Genomic DNA, 19,479 nt, shown 5'->3' with positions numbered 1-19,479 from the left:
CAATTTAACAATTTATTCATTTAACAAACAGGAGCCTTAGTAGCGTGTGGAAGAACCATACACAGCCACAACAGCCTGGCACCTCCTCCTCATGCTGGTCACCAGCCTGGCCACACACTGCTGTGGGAAGGTATCCTATTCTTAAACCAGCATTTTTCACAAGTCAGCCAAGGTGGTTGTGTTGGTCACTCCGGCACGAACAGCACCACCAAGCTGATCTCACAAGTGTTTAATGGAGTTGAGGTCAGGACTGCTGGCAGGCCATTTCATCCTATCCACTGTCAGATTCTGGAGGTAGTCTCTGATACACCCCCTTCTGTGGGGGTGAGCATTTTTTAATCTTAGAGGATAGAAGTCAGTGCTAGACTGTGGAGACACTGGTTGCAGAATCTTATCTTGATATCTCTCTGCATTGAGATTGCCTCCAGTGTTGACGAGCCTAATTTTTCCAGTGAGAGAGATGCCGCTCCAGACGGTCACACTGCCTCCACCAAAAGATGCAGCAACCAGCATAGCATTTTCCACGTCTTCCTCACACTTTGACCCCACAATCCAATTGGCATAGGCAGAATCTGGACTCACCACTGAACATAAAAAGCCATGCTCAAAGACACATGATTGTCAGCACCTGGGGATACCAGAAGCTTAAAACAAGAGTCAATAGCAACAACAGAATAAGCTGTTTGGCTTTGGCAGATTATGCTCTGCTGCTCATCCCACAAATGCATGTTCCTTACCAATGTGACACCATTTAAAGGGAAATAAACATGCTTTCCGACAGTATAAAAATTATTTCCCAAAAGCATTGTTACAATAAGGAAAAAATCTATCAAACACAAATTACCTTTATTACAACAGGCCAATTTGGATTGGACATCACCATTTTGTCACAGCAGTTGCACATACATTGTGGTTGCAGAAAAACACCAAAAGCAAATGGAGAGAAACATGAAACACAGTGCTTAGAGCAGTTAACGTTACTGTAACACATATTAAACAATGAAATGATTACTGATTTAATATTTATCCAGCCATAGGAGTGCAGTTCATCATCAGCTTTTTAACTTGTTTACTGTAGTGCAAATCTTGTATACCTGCATAATTTGTCTTTATTATTTTGCAGGCAACATGACTAACTTTCTGTCACCAGTATGGCACAAAACACATCATCAGTGTTTTCAAATATAAAAATTTTTTTTTTGGTTATTATCATGAGTTTAAAAAAGATTTTTAGGCTACTTCCAGTGTCATTGAATCAAATTCGTAGAAGTCTAACCTGGCTAAATTTGACTTCTTGAGTAAAGAGTTAAGTGCGTCTGTAAACCCTTCCATGTTTTCATAATGCAGCAATCTTTGATTGAAACAGATTTGTCTAAAAGACGAGTCTAAAGTCAAATAGACAAGTCTTTCCATGATAACAAGTTTTTTTGTATCATCTTAGCAAGTCCTTTTCACAATAACTCCTGTCTTTAATCTCTTTAGGGCTTGCATTCAAAGCTGTGTGTACGATTGCTTTTGCCTGCTCTATCATCTGTTCTCAACCATTTCTCACCTTCACCAGAGCTACTCACAAAAGCTGTACATACTTGAAATCAGAGATAATAAATTCATTTTGCTTGACACTATATTATTTCATTTGCTTGTTTTGTTCACTGAAAATGTAAATTTACTTCAAATGTTGCCTTTGTTTGCAAGAACAGTTTTTTGTTTGATGCCAAAGTCTGAGCAGTGAGTCTCACTGCTGATAGCAAAGGTCATGTGGGCAATGATACCTCCCTTAAGTTTGATCATGTTGATCAGCCACTTTTGATTCCTGGCAGTCTGCAGTGTGTATGTGTGGGTGGTAGTGTGTTTTCATGGGTGGGCGGGTTTGTCTTCTGTGCACAAATGAGAGAGAGGCAAAAAAGAGATTGGTCTATTAAAAATCTTATGTACACATGCTGTCCTCGTCTGAGTTTAAAAGAGAGCTCTAACGGCCTAGTTCGCACTCTGGTCAGAGGCGTGATGGCACGAGCTGTGGTACAACTGGTCCTCTTTGGGCTGCTGTCAGCTTTGGTTACCACACTTGCAGACAAGGTAAGAAACTTGCACTTTGTAAGAGCTATAAGGAAGCAAAGTCAAGGAACTTAACCTGGAAAATTAATTCAAATCTGAAGCTTTGGTGTGACTTTTTGGGAGGATCTGCAGCATTTGTCTGAAGTTTCCCCACACTGAACTTTGTCTCTGTTAAATACTAGCACTAAAATGTTTTTGCAATGTTTAAGTAAAATTTTAAGCTTTGAAATGAAGTTTGCTACACTGATGCAAAAGGGAATTCTTGAAAGTTGGTGTTTAACAACACGACCCTTCATGTGTATTCGTGTGTGAATGTGTTTACATAGTGACACTGTTGGGACTATGCCCCCTTTTTAGGGAAACAAAGCTGGTCCCCATGATGTTAATCAATAAGCTTGGTGTACTGGATAACAGAAATAACCTGCATGAAATGATCAGATAAAAAAAATAATCCAGGATGGGGTGTTTTTCTACGTAAACCAATGACACTCTCTCATGCTACCCACCTTTGTTTTCATCATCATCAGATCTTTGGCCAGTCTGTTGCCAGAGGGATCAACAAAGTCATTTACTAATAATAGTGAAATGGGCTTCTCATATTTGCACAGGATGACTGGGACATCTACAGCTTTCACATCAACTCAACAGTGAGCAGTCGTTATGCAACCACTGTCATCACAAGCCGTGTGGCCAATCGAATGGACGCGTCGAAGGAAGTAGAGTTTCAAGTCCGGATTCCCAAGAATGCCTTCATCAGTAAATTCAGAATGTTGGTAAAAAAATCATGACTCATCAATATTAACAGTTGACATAAATAAATAATGAATCATTTGTACCAACAAAAGGTTGTGATTGTTCCTCAGGTTTATTGATGGGCAGCCATACGATGGAGTTGTGAAAGCTAAGGAAGTGGCTAAGCAGCAGTACACTGATGCTGTGTCCCGAGGTCAGAGTGCAGGGATTGTCAGGTACATGATCAGTAGATGAGATCCTGCCAGGTGATTTCTAGAATGATTTTTGGATGTCTTTGGCTGACTTCTTTAATTCTAATATTATCTGTTATCACCATGATCTGTTGAAGCTCTGTTGGAAGGACTCATGAGGAATTCAAGACTTCAGTGAATGTAGCAGCTCACAAAAAAGTCACCTTTGAACTTACGTATGAGGAACTACTGAAACGCAAGTTGGGCAAGTATGAGCTGCAAATCCACGCTCGACCCATGCAGCCTGTAAAAGACTTCAAGGTATGAATATCCTGTTCATTCATTTATTTACTGATTGAAGAGCCAGGGAAACACGACTGGAGTGACATTATACCCTTATCTGTTTCAATTCTCATTACTAGGTGGATGTGCACATAAATGAGGATGCTGGGATCAATTTCTTGGAGGTGAAAGGAGGACTGAGCACCAATGCCATGGCTAATGCCATCACCAAAACACTTGCAGACAAACAGGTACTAATAGAAAGAGTGCAATAGTGTGATCTTCGTTCAACTGTTACCATCTTACCCAAACCAAAATGTACTATTCAGCTTTACAAACATAACGGCTCCATGATGATATTCCATCCATTCTGGCTTACTGCATTATTCTCCAAAGGAGCTGATGAGGGAACGGGGCAATTTCTGACAGATGGCATGGATGAACAACTATGTTGACTTGATGCTACCACATAATTTCAATTGCCATTAAGGGGATAACTGAATTAGCATTTCAATCTCAGTCATTCAAGCTTAACCCTTTGAAACACCTTCAGAATTATTATGTTTAAATCCATTTTAACAAATTCTGACAGGTACGGACAGATGAACCGACACATTCTGCACATTATCTAGATGTTTAAATGCTTTATTGAGATTTTCGCCTCAGTGTTTGGAAGGCCAGCCAGTTGCCGAGTCTGGCCCATATCTTTTTAGATCGTCTCATCTGATGTATGCTACTATATGGCTAATTTTTGCTACATCTTTAAATAGTTGCCAAATTGCATTTAGACAAAGCATAAGAAAAAGCATGCTGTCAAAGACGTATAAAACCTTAACTTTTCTGTTTCAAGGCATGGCTGTATTTCTACCCAACAGAGGATCAACAGAAATCATGTGACAGCTGTGGAGAGCAAGGTATGAATGGAGATCTGGTCATTTTTTATGATGTCAACAGGGAAGCCTCATTTGGAGACATCAAGGTAAATCTCACCTTTACTAAATCTATTAGCAACAGTAGCATGGCAGTTTTTGAATAAAACATCATTTTTTAACCACTCAACATCTGATCTTACTTCCACTAGAAATCATCGGGGTACTTTGTTCATCACTTTGCTCCATCTAATCTTGCCCGGATACCAAAAAATGTGATCTTTGTCATTGATCAAAGTGGCTCAATGCACGGGAGGAAAATACAACAGGTACAGTTTTATGACAGTCTGAGTTTGTGACAAAATGCAACAGCAGAAGTGAATGCACTTTTACTCTGAGGCATTTAATGCCTATGGGCTCTAATTTTGTGGCGCAGCACAAGGTGGCGCAGGGTGGCAGAGCGTGGCGCACCCCACGCAGTGGTAATTTTGTCCAGGGCACCACCGTGCGCAGCCAATTTGGCAATTTGGTAGACCCGGCTGCGCCGAGATGGGTGTGGTGGCGCACCAGGGGGAGGTGTCGACAGATTCAGCTTGGCTCAGTGACAATTTCGTGCCAAAACACTGCGTGGAAGGTGCGCTGAAAGCCCGCCAGCTCCAACCTGGTCTATTCTCGGTGCAGGTGAAGCGCGCCCAGTGTAGTGGTAATTTGGCTGACAGGCACGCAGTGCAAACACGTCACCAAACCCTCACAGGCAGGTTTCCAGAGTGTTAGGCACATTTCAATGCAATAAAAAATCACAGCAACCACTATTTAATGTAACTGTCTGAACCAGCACATACATTTGTATCTATATAAATTGTCCCGTCACATCTGATGTCAGATCAAAGATGTTTGTCACGCGTAATTGAAACTCAACCTGATGGCAGCTGGAAGTGATAAAAACTAGCGAGTTCACATCTCTCAGCCAACCACAAACAGCCACAGCATCAGATACGGAGTATACATTCGGCTTCTCTCATCTCATGAAATCCAAAAGAAAAGAAAAAAGAGATAGATGCTGAATAAATGTAAGTCAGTCAGTGTCTTAAGGATTTACCTGTGATTGCCCATATTTCTCTGTTTTAATCTTTATTCTTAACGTGATCTAAAAAGATGGAGTACATTATTGCAAGGAGGATGAGGAGGAGATACCAGGAGAGAATATATCACCAAAGGTTCTCCTATTTGGCGATGACAGAGCAGGAATGCAGATGGATCACAAGCATGATGCCTGGATTAGCCTGCTGCTGTGTTTAATGTAATTGTCACTTAATTTTGTACTCCTATTCATGACACAGGAAAAGATTACATCTGTCCCGCGAGGTGGTCCACACGGTGACGTGCATCGTGGCCTCTGATGCGCAGCCCGGTGGCCACTGTGTGCCTTCTTTGCTCTGACAGCTTTTTTTTTTGGCCCTTCTCCTTACATCATTGAACCGTTTTTTACATTGGGCAACGGTTCTCAGAATATCTGGGCAAACTTGATTGACAATATTAGTAACTTCCTCCCAGGCAGTTTTTGCATCGTCAGCCCTGGAGGTCTGTTAGCATTACCATATATTCTGGTACTGCGAGCTTGGACCTCCCAGACCAGCACATCAGTTTCCTCCTGGGAGAAGTTTGGCCGCCTGGAGCTGCTGCTGCTGTCTTTGTCCATGGTGGTGGCAAGGTGAAATTGGCACAGCGCCTTGCCTGCAGTGCATTTAAAGGCAAGGAGAGGCGTTCATTTGATTGGTGAAGATTACACTCGGCTGTGTTAAACCCACTCACGTCTTCTCTCCTCCCTCTTTGCCACTTGCGCCGGTGGGAGGGACAGAGACATTAGTGCGCCGCGCGGCGCCGGACTGCGCCATGCACGAAAATTGCAAAATGCCCTGGACACACCCCGTTGGCCTGGTCTACGAAAATAGAGCCCTTTTACTGAAGATTATCATGTCTGATAATCAAAAGTTCTTATGTGTGAATAATGTTTTTAACCAGACCCGAATTGCACTGATTCATATCTTGAACGACCTGGCAGAAGATGACTTCTTTGGTCTGATCACTTTTGATGACAGCATTTTTCACTGGAAACGAGAACTTGTTCAGGCTAACAAACAAAATGTGGCTAGTGCCAAAACTTTTGCACAGAACATTCAATCCAGAGGAGGTGAGACTTTTTTAATTCTTTATTTAGAGACACACATTTTACAGCAAGATGCTAATATTATTTTTTTTCCAGCCACTGACATTAACCGAGCCGTTTTAGAAGGGACATCTATGCTGAACAGACATCCCAGAGAAGGCTCAGCATCTATCCTCATACTGCTCACAGATGGAGACCCAACCTCAGGTAACAATAATATATACAACCACTCAGACATTGATACACTATAATGCTACACAATAAATAAATCTGGACTTTATCGTTGTCGATACAAGCATACACAGTGAGCACATCCCAAAGTCACAAAGGTTGAGGTGTAGTCCACTGATTCTCAATTGTTTTGGATCAACTTGAGGCAGTCTTCCAGGTCAGCACCTGGAACATGCCTTCTGTTCAGGAGGATTCTTATATTCCTGCAATGTCGAGGCAACTTGCTCAACTTGGGATTGCAGACGCTGCCTTGTCTGAGGTGGCACTGGTGAGACTAGCGTAGGTGGATAGACCTACTACAGTCCCGCACTTGCTGATGGACCCTACACTGAGGGGATGGCCTGTCAATGAATGTTTCCTGCATGCCAGACAAACCCATTTATTTGGCTCAGCCTCATTTTTTGTGGTCTATGCTTCAACAGAGATGGGTGAACTCTCTGCAAAGTAAATGTTCTACACGAGACTTAACTTGGTGGTAGATTCAATCCCCATCTCTGAGGAAACCATTGACATCATTGAGGCAAGTCACAGGGCGAGACTTGATGGCAAAACTGAACTGGGCAGGAGACTGAGGCATGACGCTGCAAGGGTGATGAGGACAGGGGTTCATGGCCTGTGTGAGACAGTAGAGGGCCACCTGGGCACAAGTAATGCCTGACCGGCCATACAGAGCCTCAAATCAGCTGCATCCTCTCCATGTTACTCTGCAGTAAGGGCACCTGATAGCATGATCCTGACAGAGGAGTAAGGTATCAAGAAATGATAGTCTGGCAACTTTGGAGTTGTACCAGGCAGATCTTCCCTGTTGTGAGTTCAAAATGGATGCCACAGACCTAGTGAGAGTGGAGCCACCCGCAAGCTGTAATCCACCAACTGTCGTTGGTGGCGGTGAACAAGTTGGAGGCAGGGAAAGGACCAGGTGTATGTGGATTTTAGGCTGAGATGCTCAAGGCAGCTGGTGAAACCCCCCTCTTGTGGATGCATGCTCTCATCCACTCCATATGGAATACAAGCATCATCCCTACTGACTGAGAACAAAACCACCCCTACTATCTTGTTCTCTAAACAAGACAGTGTGGTGTTCTCAGTATCTGAGCTTGTGGATGAAAGTCAGAGTATTTTGGTCCTTAGTTCATCCAGCCTTACTATACTCTGGTGAGGAAGTTGACTGAACAGAACAGCACAAGACCAAGGTTGACACGACGAAGTGCAGAATTGGCATATGCTCCCATACCTAATCTGACCTGACATCAAAAAAATGTGTAATTTACCTAACTTACCCTAAATTTATAACAGAATAGTTGTTTGGTTTTACTGTTAAAGGGATTTTTAGTAACCTTGCAAAGCAGATGGATTGGCCTGATTTCATGTCTGTCATCAGGCAGATCCATCTTGCAAAGCTCCACTGTGATAGGGTTGTACCTGGTCTGACAACAGATAATAAGCATGATTTGACAAGAACAAGACAGTAGCTAAAAACGGGATTTATTTCTTCTGGAAGCCAGAAGCAATGGCTGCCCCTGTTGTTGCAGTTGGCTTGGATGTAGCTATGGTATAGAGGCAGTTTTATCAGAAGTGGACCACATTTCTTTATAACAAGGAGAGCACAGGACCATACTAACAGTTTTACATGGAGGAAAAGATGTTTTTGCTAGTCTCCTAACTAACCTATTACAGTCACTGTGTATGGCTCACATATACACCGTGTTCCAAATTGTTATGCAAATTGAATTTTGGTGTCATAAACATAAATTTTTTATTTTTCAATTAAACTAATGGATGGTATTGTGTCTCAGGGCTCTTTGGATCAGTGAAATCAATCTCAGACACCTAGGATGATTATTTTCCAGGTGAGCCCAATTAAAGGAAAACTACTTAAGAAGGACATTCCACATTATTAAACAGGCCACAGTTTTCATGCAATATGGGAAAGAAAAGGGATCTCTCTGCTGTCGAAAAGCATCAAATGGAGCAATGCCTTGGACAAGGCATGAAGGCATTAGATATTCCACAAAAACTTAAGTGTGATCATTGTACTGTGAAGACATTTTTGGCTGATTCAGAGCACAGACAGTTTTGTGATACAGGTACAGATAAAGGCATAATGAGGAAGGTTTCTGCCAGACAAATTCATCAGACTAAGAGAGCAGCTGCTAAAATGCCATTACAAAGCAGCAAACAAGTATTTGAAGCTGCAAGCCTCTGGAGTCCTATGACACCTCAAGGTGTAGGATCCTCCAGAGGCTTGCAGTCGTGTATAAACCTACTATTCAACCACCTCTAACCAGTGCTCACAAGCAGAAATGGTTACAGTGGGCCCAGAAATACATGAAAACTCATTTTCAAACAGACTTGTTTACTGATGAGTGCCGTGCAACCCTTGATGGTCCAGATGGAGGAGTAGTGGATGGTTGGTGGATGGCCACCATGTCCCAACAAGGCTGTGACGTCAGCATGGAGGTGGTGGAGTCATGTTTTGGGCTGGAATCATAAAGAGAGATTGTAGGCCCCTTTAGGGTCCCCGAAGGTGTGAAAATGACCTCAGCAAAGTATAAAGAGTTTCTGACTGGCCACTTTCTTCCATTATGTAAAAAAAAAGAAAAACCTGCAGAGGGTTGTTTGATTAAACTTGACCTTGGTCTTCTGTCTGCAGGTGTGACAAATCTGGAAGCAATTCAGTCAAATGTAAGAGAGGCCATCAACGGTAAATTCCCTCTCTACTGTCTCGGTTTCGGCTTTGATGTCAACTTTGAGTTCCTTGAAAAGATGTCACTGCAGAACAACGGTGTGGCACGGAGGATTTATGAAGACTCGGATGCTGATTTACAGCTGAAGGTATTTCAAATCACTACTGTAGCTCTACCGTAAAGACTGATAAAATACTGTAGTCACTGTGGAAAAACTAAACATTCATGCTGAGTACAAACTGGATTTCAACAGGGTTTCTATGAAGAGGTGGCCACTCCTTTGTTGACTGATGTGACCATGATTTATGAGGGTGGAGTTAATCTGACCCAGACTAACTTCAGTCAGTATTATAATGGCTCTGAGATTGTTGTGGCGGGTCAAATCACTGACAACAACATTGAAACCTTCACTCCACAAGTCATCGCCATTTCAGTAAGTACTTACCCCCCTCCAACCAGCTGTTAAATTCTGAGAACTATATAAAAGTCTCAGAGACACTCACATCTGAATTCTTTTGGACAATGACAGAGGAACACAAGGATGATGTTTACAGAGACAAATCCTTCAGTGGAGTCGACTGGGACAGTGTCTGACAGTAACATCCAGAGGGTCTGGGCCTACCTCACAGTCAAACAGCTTCTAGAGAAAGAGTGAGTGTGATGTCAAACATCTTTCCTCATTATATATATTCTTTACCAGTTATTTCTTAAAGAGCTTAAACCTTTACATTTTGGTTTGATTAATTTATGATAAACTCTGTTGTCAGTAACACAGTAATAGTGAAAAATGACATGTTACCGCTGAACTTGTCACCAATGACAGATTGACTTTTCCAGAATTTACAATGTAATGTAAACGTAAAAGGGGGTCTTCCATAATAGTCACAACAGCAATGCCAAAATAGATTTCTGATGTTTGGCAATTATATGACTGTTCTTGTTTTATCAGCTACATCCAGCAGGCTTACTGCACACCTTTAACAGTAACCGGTGTTCTGTCCAGATGTGCTGCCTAGCTGAAAAATGCTACTATAGCAGTGATGTAGCAGAGGCTTTCCTTATCTTCTATCAAATGATACTACCAGCACAGAATACATTTTAACTAACTCACCACTCGCTCCATATGTTTTGCCAATATGGGCATCAAATTTTAGTACTCTGATATTTAAGATTTTAGATAATGATAATGCTATCAACAACAACAATGCTTCAACCATGTTCCGGGGGAGGCGGGGGACATTGAGTCTGAGTGGGCCGTGTTCCGTACCTCTATTGTCGAGGCGGCTGATAGGAGCTGCGGCCGTAAGGTGGTCGGTGCCTGTCGTGGCGGCAACTCCCGAACCCGCTGGTGGACACCGGCGGTGAGGGACGCTGTCAAGCTGAAGAAGGAGTCTTATCGGGCCTTTTTGGCCTGTGGGACTCCAGAGGCAGCTGACAGGTACTGGCAGGCTAAGCGGTTTGCGGCTTCAGAGGTTGCCAAGGCAAAAACTCGGACGTGGGTGGAGTTCGGAGAGGCCATGGAGAATGCCTTCCGTACGGCTTCAAGAAGATTCTGAACCACGATCCGGCGTCTCAGGAGGGGGAAAGAGTGCGTTGTCAACACCTTGTACGGTGGAGATCGGGCGCTGTTGACCTCGACTCAGGACGCTGTGGGTCGGTGAAAGGAATACTTCGAAGACCTCCTCAATCCCATCGACACGCCTTCTGATGAGAAAGCTGAGTCTGGGGACGTGGATGTGAGTAAGTCGGACTCGTTCCCAGTGCGTGTTGGACTCCGCCAGGGCTGCCCTTTGTCACCGGTTCTGTTCATAACTTTTATGGACAGAATTTATAGGCGCAGCCAGGGCGTTGAGGGTGTCAGGTTTGGTGGCCTCAGGATTGGGTCTCTGCTTTTGGCGGATGATGTGGTCCTGTTGGCTTCATCAGACCGGGACCTCCAGCTCTCTCTGGAATGGTTTGCAACCAAGTGTGAAGCGGCTGGGATGAGAATCAGCACCTCCAAATCTGAGACCATGGTCCTCAGTCGGAAAAGGGTGGAATGCCCTCTCCAGGCTGGGAATGAGAACCTGCCCCAAGTGGAGGAGTTCAAGTATCTCTGGGTCTTGTTCACGAGTGAGGGAAGAATGGAGCGGGAGATTGACAGGCGGATCGGTGCGGCGTCAGCAGTGATGCGGTCTCTGCATCGGTCTGTCATGGTGAAGAAAGAGCTAAGTCGAAAGGCGAAGCTCTCGATTTACCGGTCGATCTACGTTCCCACCCTCACCTATGGTCATGAACGGTGGGTAGTGACCGAAAGAACGAGATCGCGGGTACAGGCAGCTGAAATGAGTTTCCTCCGCAGGGTGTCTGGGCTCTCCCTTAGAGATAGGGTGAGAAGCTCGGCCATCCGGGGGAGACTCGGAGTAGAGCCGCTGCTCCTCCGTGTTGAGAGGAGCCAGATGAGGTGGCTCGGGCATCTGGTCCGGATGCCCCCTGGACACCTCCCTGGTGAGGTGTTCCGGGCAAGTCCCACTGGGAGGAGGCCCCGGGGAAGACCCAAGACACACTGGAGAGACTATGTCACTCGGCTGGCCTGGGAACGCCTCGGGATCCCCTGGGAAGAGCTGGATGAAGTGGCTGGAGAGAGGGAAGTCTGGGCTTCCCTGCTTAGGCTGCTGCCCCCGCGACCTGATCTCGGATAAACGGAAGAAGATGGATGGATGGATAATGCTATCAAAACAGAATCTCTTTACAACACCACCACTCATTACAGCTGCAATGTAACAAAGCTGGAAGCATGTTTGATAATCTTTCACAAAACTTTTTAGACTTTAGAGGAAGTCCCTCCAAACTGCCTCTTAAATAACTAAGAGTACTGCACAGAGCTGCATGGCAGCATTTTTGATATGGAACACCAGCACATCAGTGGCTTACATGCAAGAACTTTCTATACTGAAGCCAAACCCAGAACAAAACAGGGTTCTTTTTTTGCACCTTTTGAGTCAATTGCAACTGGAAGGTAGCTTGTATAACAATCGAAATTTTAAAAAAGTGTTTTATTTCGTATAACAATGCCAGTACCTGGATACCTTAACTGTCTTTCTTCTTATTTTTTTTCTCTGTTTATCATACCATACACACAACTTGTACCTCAGACTGCGGCTCTCTGGTCCTGAGAGGGAGAACGCTAAGAAAGAGGCTTTGGAGCTGTCACTAAAGTACAGCTTTGTGACTCCACTGACATCCATGGTGGTCACCAAGCCTCCAGGGGAGAGTGCAGATGTGCTTCATAAGCCCAAGGAAGGTGAAACCACACAGGACACACACACCTACTCACAGTTTCCCATGGGTTTGCCATCAGGAGCAAGTGCCATGTTATTTGAAGATGATGGTCCAATTACTAGAACTGGTGAGTAACACAAATAAGAACAGCAAACAAGATGGAAAAACGAGAGTGTTCAAACATTGTTTTTATTGTCATAGTTTTTGTTATTAGGGAGAGGACATTAGAAAGGTAGGACCTGGCTGTATGATTTGGCATTAGGTAATGAGGGGATGAGTAGTTTAGTAACCAGCTAATCTAATCAGTTGCAAAATGCTTGTCCAACTGTTTTTCTTTAATTAACAATTACTTTTCCAGCCTTTTGTTGCCTCATCCCTATTTATGAGATGTGTTGCTGCCATCAAATTCAAAACGAGCTAGTATTTTTAATGAAATGGTTAAATTTCTTCGTTTCAATATCTGATTTTGTTATGTATGCTTTTTTATTGATATGTTATGATTTTTTTCAAATCATTGCATTCTGTTTTTATTTACATTTTGCACAGTGCCCCAACCTTTTTGGCATCAGTAAAAATGCACAAAACATGCCATGGTGCACTTGACTTCGTCTTCAGTTTTGGAGGAATTGTCACGTTATCTTGATATTTTTATATTTATATTTTTGTATCAAATTCTATGAATGATAAATTGACACAGGGTGTAGATCAAAGAAGACTTCCATAACCTTTAAAAATGACTTTAAGTACTCATGTAGTGCTCATCCATTCTGTGATAAGAGAAATGTCTGTTGTAACTTGAATGTGTAATGTTGTCAGATATAGCTTTACCAGATGTTTGTTAGAAAATAATAATCTTACAAGACAATGAATACCCTTTTGCAGTGGCTACAGCAGACTATGACTATGCTGATTCAGCCTATGATACGTTTAGTAAGTTCTTTTTTTCTATTCCAGCTATAACCATGTTCTATCATTGAATTGATGATAAAATGAATTTTTACAAGCCATGATTGATCTGCTCACACAACCTAAAGAGGTTTGGGTTGCCTGAGTAGATAACCCTCTTAAATTTTCCCCATAAACAGGCAATGAATAGAAATTTTCTGAATCTGTATTATAACATACAAATGGAAAGGCAACAATATATGATTTAAATAAGTAAACAAACAAGGATGTAGATTCTTTTAAAACACCTATTTACAATTTTTATTGTTAAATGTGCACCCAAACCAAGATTTTTCAGAAGATTTGGTGAGTATAGATATGCGCTGGTAGAAATAGATGTAGGCTCCATGAGAGGAGAAACACATGCCTTTATCCATGACCTGGCCCATCTGTGTTTTGACTTCATAAATTTCACAGTGGTTAAGTACAGATGCAAACTTTTTGGCTAAAAAAATAGCAATGTAGAATTTGCACATTTTATTCAAAGCTCCTATTTCAAATAGCTCTTTTAAGATTAAAACCTGAAAGATTTTGACATAAAATGCTTTATAGATATTTATAATTTAAAAGTTTAACCAAAATGGGAAAAAAAAAATATTCAAGACTTGCCATTTATATTACCATTAATAGCTTTTTCTAAGATTACCTTTGTGCTTGCAGTAATTGCTGAGGCAGATTTTGTGGACGGCTCTCTAATACTACCAGTTACAGGTAAAGTATCTTATTGATAAAATCAGTTGCCGCATTTATGTTAATGCTGTCAATCAATTAACAATCTAACCTGGGTTTACAAAAAAGGGATGCTGTAATTCATCTTAATTATCTGAAAATATGTCTATTCACTTTTTTATTCAATAAATTGCCAAAAACAAAACAAAAAAAAGAACAAAACTGTATTGGCATCTTGGGTGGCCAAACAGATTTGAGCTTCCAGGTGGGGCCCAGGCCACCTCTTGTACCTCTGCAGTCAAATTTACCTTAGCCCCTTTTACTCAATACCTCTCAAATGGAGAATAATGAGATGCAACATTATAGATGCAAAAATAACTTCACTCAGCAACTACATGAGCAAATACAAAGCCTCGTAAGAACTTAACTCATTAACAGCTTACATTAACAAAAGCTTGTATATTGTCTGTTTTTTTAATGGTAAAGAGACTTGGGTTAGCTTTACGCTTCTTACATGATATTGCAAGCTTTAGAGTATTATCAGGCTTCATTATTAAAAAGACTTATGAGGTAGGGGTGTGACACAACACGATTTTACACTAGTGTTTTAACTTTGAAAACAGATTATGTGACCAAAAAAACTTTCTTTGATTCAAGTAAAAGACATAAAATGCAATGGTTGCTAGTCCTTTTTGTTACATTTAACTATTGACTCTCATTTACGAATTATCACTATACATAGCTGGTCTTGTCCAGCCATGACTCAAACGTGCATTTAACAGCACTTCATATTTAATATTCATACATGTTGAAAGTGTGTCACATCCTCATAACTTCACTTCTTATTGACACTGCCCCCAGTGGGACGCCTGCTCACAGAGTTTTCACGTTCCTCCACAGACGGAGAGCCGTTAAACATGCTGATGTTATCCTCACCCTGCGGCTGAGGTGACGTCATGGGGACAGGCGCAGTGCTGCCACCCAGCGCTGAAATTCCCTCATCATTAAAATGCCCAAATGCACAACAGAGATTACTGAGGCCATTAAGCCTGGCAAACGCAGGCACAGTCTGAATGTCACTATTTTCCCCAAACGGAAAAGGTCGAGGCACTGTGTGAGAGATGTTAACCTCCCCTCTGAAAGAGTGACACGATAAGAGAGGGAATTCAGATTGAGACCCAGATATTCTGTACATTGCATTGACTCCACTCAGCTCTTTGCCCAGTTTATTTTGAAACCAAGATCCCTTTCGTAGGTGTCTGCTTAACACACGGAGATCTGAAATGGGACGGAGAGATGTACTCCCCTTTTTTGTATTTTGGCCCACTCCTTGTGAGCAAACTGCTCCTTCTGTCTCAGGTGTGAAGGGTGCCTTCTTCAGACTGCATGTTTCAGCTCCTTCCATAGATGTTTAAGAGGGTTTAGATCAGGGCTCATAGAAGGCCACTTCAGAATAGTTCAGTGTTTTGTTCTTAGCCATTCTTGGCCGTTTTTAGCACTGTGTTTTGGGTCTTTATCCTGTTGGAGGACCCATGAGCTGCGACTGAGACCAAGCTTTCTGACACTGGGCAGCACATTTTGCACCAGAATGCCTTGATAGCCTAGAAATTTCACTGTACTCTGCACAGATTCATCACACCCTGTGCCAGATGCAGCAAAGCAGCCCCAGAACATTATTGAGCCTCCTCCATGTTTCACAGTAGCTACAGTGTTCTTTTCTTTGTCTGCTTCATTTTTGTGTCTGTGAACATAGAGCTGATGTGACTCGCCAAAAAACTCTAGTTTGGTCTCATTTGTCCAAAAGACATTCTCCCAGAATTTTTGTGGCTTATCAATATGCATTTTGGCAAATTCCAGTCTGGCTTTTTTATGATTTGCTTCCTCGGTTGTCTTCCATTAAGTCTACTTTGGCTCAAACAGTGACAGATGGTGCGTTCTGACTCTGATGTACCTTGACCTTCGAGTTTACCTCTAATCTCTTTGGAAGTTGTTCTGGGCTCTTTGGTGACTGATTATATCATCTGTTTCTTCAATTTGTCATCAATTTTCTCTTGCAGCCACCCCCAGGAAGGTTGGCTACAGTCAAATGGGCCTTAAACTTCTGAATAATATGTGCATCTGTTGTCACAGGAACTTCAGGCTGCTTGGAGATGGTCTTATAGCCTTTACCTTTAACATGCTTGTCTATAATTTTCTTTCTAACCTCCTCCTGGGACAACTCTCACCTTAGCTTTCTGTGGTTTGTGTTTAGTGTGGTACACACCATGATACCACCTAAAAGAAAAAAGTGTTTTCTGACCACAACCAGGGGAAAGTCTATGTTGCAATCATCTCTTTAGTTAATCAACCTTGAATATGTTTTTATTTATAAGCACAATCTGTTTTGGGGAGGGGACATTTTTTCTTTTTCCATTTTAAGTGTTTCCTTTGGATTTGTGACTTTTGCTCTCTGTTTGTTCCTCAGTGGCTCCTGTCACCCCCAATCCAGGTCCTAGGCAACCTTTAAGACCTGCTCCAAATCCAGTTGTTCATGCCACCCAGTTTTTACGTAAAACTGAGAACCAGGCTCTCCCACTGTGTTATAATGTTGTTGGAAACATCAATCTTCAACTTCTTTACCATCCTAACGGAGGTCAGTAATGTTTCTTCATGTGCCATCATTAATCCTAAAAAAAACCAGCCTCATCAGTGGAACTTTGATATTTCACCCTTCCTTCTTCTTGTCAGTTTCTTTGTGTCAGTCATAAATTATTGAACCCTGTGTCTCTTTTTCTTGTACTTAAGGATACTATAAGGAAAGTATCTGTTTCTCCAACACTGTTTCTTTTGCTCTAGGGCTGTTAGTAAATGGTGAGCTCGATGCATCACTGGGGGGATTCAGAAGGATTGCCATCCACACAGCGACTGCAAAGTTTCAGCTTGATGGCTTGAAAATCCTTGTACAAGACCCACAGGGCACAGCTATCCATCTTCAGGAGAATGAAGTCATTACTCGTGAAAAGTGAGTTTACCTCAGCGATTGTGGGAGTGAACTAAACATGTGTCTACTCCGTGCACCTCATACCAGAAGTCTCTCATAAATCCAGTTTTTTGACATCATATGGACCTGATTTGAAGGACACAAAGCCTGGTTCATCACTGACAGTGATAGATGTGAAATTTTTTCTCGATTAAAAAATATGCAAAGGTAGACTGGGTAATAAATTGGCTTCACCTCTACAGATGATGAGAAAGGAAATGGGGGAACAAGACAGAGGGGTAGACATGCATCAAAGGTCAAGGCTTGGGGTCAAACTGGCAGCTGATGGGACCATAAGGACTCTAGTATCTGTACTCTGGGTGCTTGTTCTACTAACTGAGCTTAACCTGTGCCCCTGAATCCCTTTTTTAACGTCATTCATGAGCAGAAGCAGCCATCTGTATACTCTCAGGATAATTTGAGCCCGATTCAAGGTGTCTGTTAGAGCTGTGATATTTACACCTCTTTTAGGTTCCTCCATCACCTTGAAAATCCCAGAGGTGTAATGGGGGGACAACCTGATCCCTTCTTTGTACCATCTTCATATCTTTAAAGGCAGTTACAGAGGCAATAGAGTCAAAACTGAGCCAGTAAGATAATGCAGTCCTGTGTGTGTATGTATGTTAATCTGTACATGTGGAGGTCACTATGTGCCAGGCACTCTCAATTTCCCACAAAGCAAAACTGTGAACGCTGTGAACTGACAGATGGGCTCATGTAATATCACACAGTTGGGGTATCAGTATGACTGTTCCAAGGCAGTTTTTTTGTTACATCAATACTGCAGGAATACACTGTGAAAACATCTTATGATTTCACAACAGTCCTGTTTAATGTAAATTAGTGTTTGCAGCTGATACTGAGACTAAAGGGTCCTTTAATAAATGTAAGATAACATGCTTTCTTTTCTAGTGTGACAGTGATCAGACGGCCCAAAGAAATAGATTTTGTAAGCGGAGACACACGGATCGTCCTCTTGATTCATGAGAAAAGTGGTCTTCGTTTCCTCTGGCCTGTTATCAGACAACAGCCGACAGACGGAAACCTCACAGGGATTTTAGGTGGGTGGATTTGTTTGCTTGAGTTGATATCAGTGATACGAAATAATCAACAAATGTTTTCACACTTGTTATTGAGGGAGATATTGTTCACTAAATACAAATATATTTCGGCATGTCTCTGAAAGTGCCGCCTTTTCTACTGAATTTGTCCCTCTCTGTGTTCAGCCCTTGGTCCAGCAGTTTATGAGGTGATACAGGAAAACTCTCCCTTTTCAAATCTTAAAATCCAAAACATCGAGATGCAGGCTGCCAGGTTTGTTTCATTCTGTATTATGATGAAGTAATCATGTTTAAATGTGCTTCAACCCTTCATGCCCTAAGCTATTTTTAACCATTTTATCTTGCCAGGGCTTGTTGTCTTAAAAAGCTTTTAAACTTTAACACTGTGGTGCACAGTCAAGCTCCGATAGACAAATATAAGATCTTTTATGTTATCTCTGCAGATCCTCTGCTGCTGACTACAGTATCCCCTCTGCTCCAATGCTAGACTGCTGGCTTGTCATCTCTGAGGTCGCCCTACAGCGGTCCATGGACGGGTTCATCGTTGCACAAATTTAACTTGGAAAAGTGATGAATTCATGAAAAGATTGATGTAAAAACATGCTGGACAGTGACTCACCTTAGAACAATCTTTTGAAACTTTCAGTAATCAAACTTGTCCTATATCTTTGGTTGCCTTGTGAAAAAACTTGAGTGTTGTGTGTGAGGATTTCTGGTGGGATTTGTTCTACAGATCAACAAGCAAACAGGAAGACATATTCAAGTGACACATGAGTTTATTCCATCTTGAGTTTATTATAGATCAAGTCGTCTCTCCAGCACAAGAACAACTGCCAGCTGCTACACATGCCAAAAAACTCTTTGACATTACTTTGTAGAAATCTGTTTTCTCTTTTACTTTAAAGAAGGGTTTTTTTTTTGTAAATTTTGTCCAAAAGCTACATTATGTTGACCATGACTGATTTATTAAAGGGTAAAACACAAAATGGGGTGAATACTTATTATAGGCACTGTATGTGCATAAAAGTCAACTTGTTCCATTTTTTTTTAACTAAAATGGACTTTAAAAATGCATTTAGACTTTTAAGTCCAGCTGAAATCACACTATGTGTAATTTTACAAAGTCTGACATCCACACCCAAATAATGCAGTTCAGGGTCAATGTTCTCTTACATTCATAAACCTCTATCTGGCATTGGTGTGTTGAGCATATGTTAACAAAGGAGTTAAAACTCTTAAATTTGTGGGATAAAATGAGTTAAAACTCTCAGGTCTTTTAAAACCTGGTGAGGACAGGTTAAAAGGACAGG

General features: G+C 42.0%; 1 protein-coding gene across 2 annotated transcripts; it reads left to right on the top strand.

The window, feature by feature from the left end:
• Nucleotides 1-1,931: 1,931 nt before the first annotated feature.
• Nucleotides 1,932-19,143, top strand: LOC121506902 (inter-alpha-trypsin inhibitor heavy chain H3-like). 2 transcript variants are annotated; one of them, XM_041782926.1, is made up of 20 exons: nt 1,932-2,076; nt 2,664-2,824; nt 2,919-3,023; nt 3,137-3,299; nt 3,401-3,511; nt 4,111-4,239; nt 4,342-4,458; nt 6,152-6,320; nt 6,393-6,503; nt 9,181-9,362; nt 9,468-9,647; nt 9,744-9,865; nt 12,349-12,602; nt 13,358-13,405; nt 14,081-14,131; nt 16,554-16,721; nt 16,925-17,090; nt 18,021-18,169; nt 18,335-18,422; nt 18,613-19,143. In XM_041782926.1, exons 1-20 carry the CDS (start codon nt 2,005-2,007, stop codon nt 18,725-18,727), a joined length of 2,661 nt encoding a protein of 886 aa, XP_041638860.1. In that variant the 5' UTR covers nt 1,932-2,004; the 3' UTR covers nt 18,728-19,143. The 2 variants fall into 2 exon arrangements, with proteins under 2 accessions (XP_041638860.1, XP_041638861.1); XM_041782927.1 differs by lacking the exon at nt 13,358-13,405.
• Nucleotides 19,144-19,479: the final 336 nt, after the last annotated feature.

The sequence above is a fragment of the Cheilinus undulatus genome, linkage group 3 (genome assembly GCF_018320785.1).
Source record: "Cheilinus undulatus linkage group 3, ASM1832078v1, whole genome shotgun sequence".
Lineage (NCBI taxonomy): Eukaryota > Metazoa > Chordata > Actinopteri > Labriformes > Labridae > Cheilinus > Cheilinus undulatus.
This window is presented reverse-complemented; position numbering and strand designations above follow the sequence as displayed.

Bases quoted from the DNA above. Each gene is read 5' to 3' on its own strand.
- LOC121506902 (XM_041782926.1), top strand. From the start codon at position 2,005: ATGGCACGAGCTGTGGTACAACTGGTCCTCTTTGGGCTGCTGTCAGCT. The intron at 2,077-2,663 runs GTAAGAAACTTG...ATATTTGCACAG, and splicing joins TTACCACACTTGCAGACAAG to GATGACTGGGACATCTACAG. The intron at 9,866-12,348 runs GTGAGTGTGATG...CTTGTACCTCAG, and splicing joins AAACAGCTTCTAGAGAAAGA to ACTGCGGCTCTCTGGTCCTG.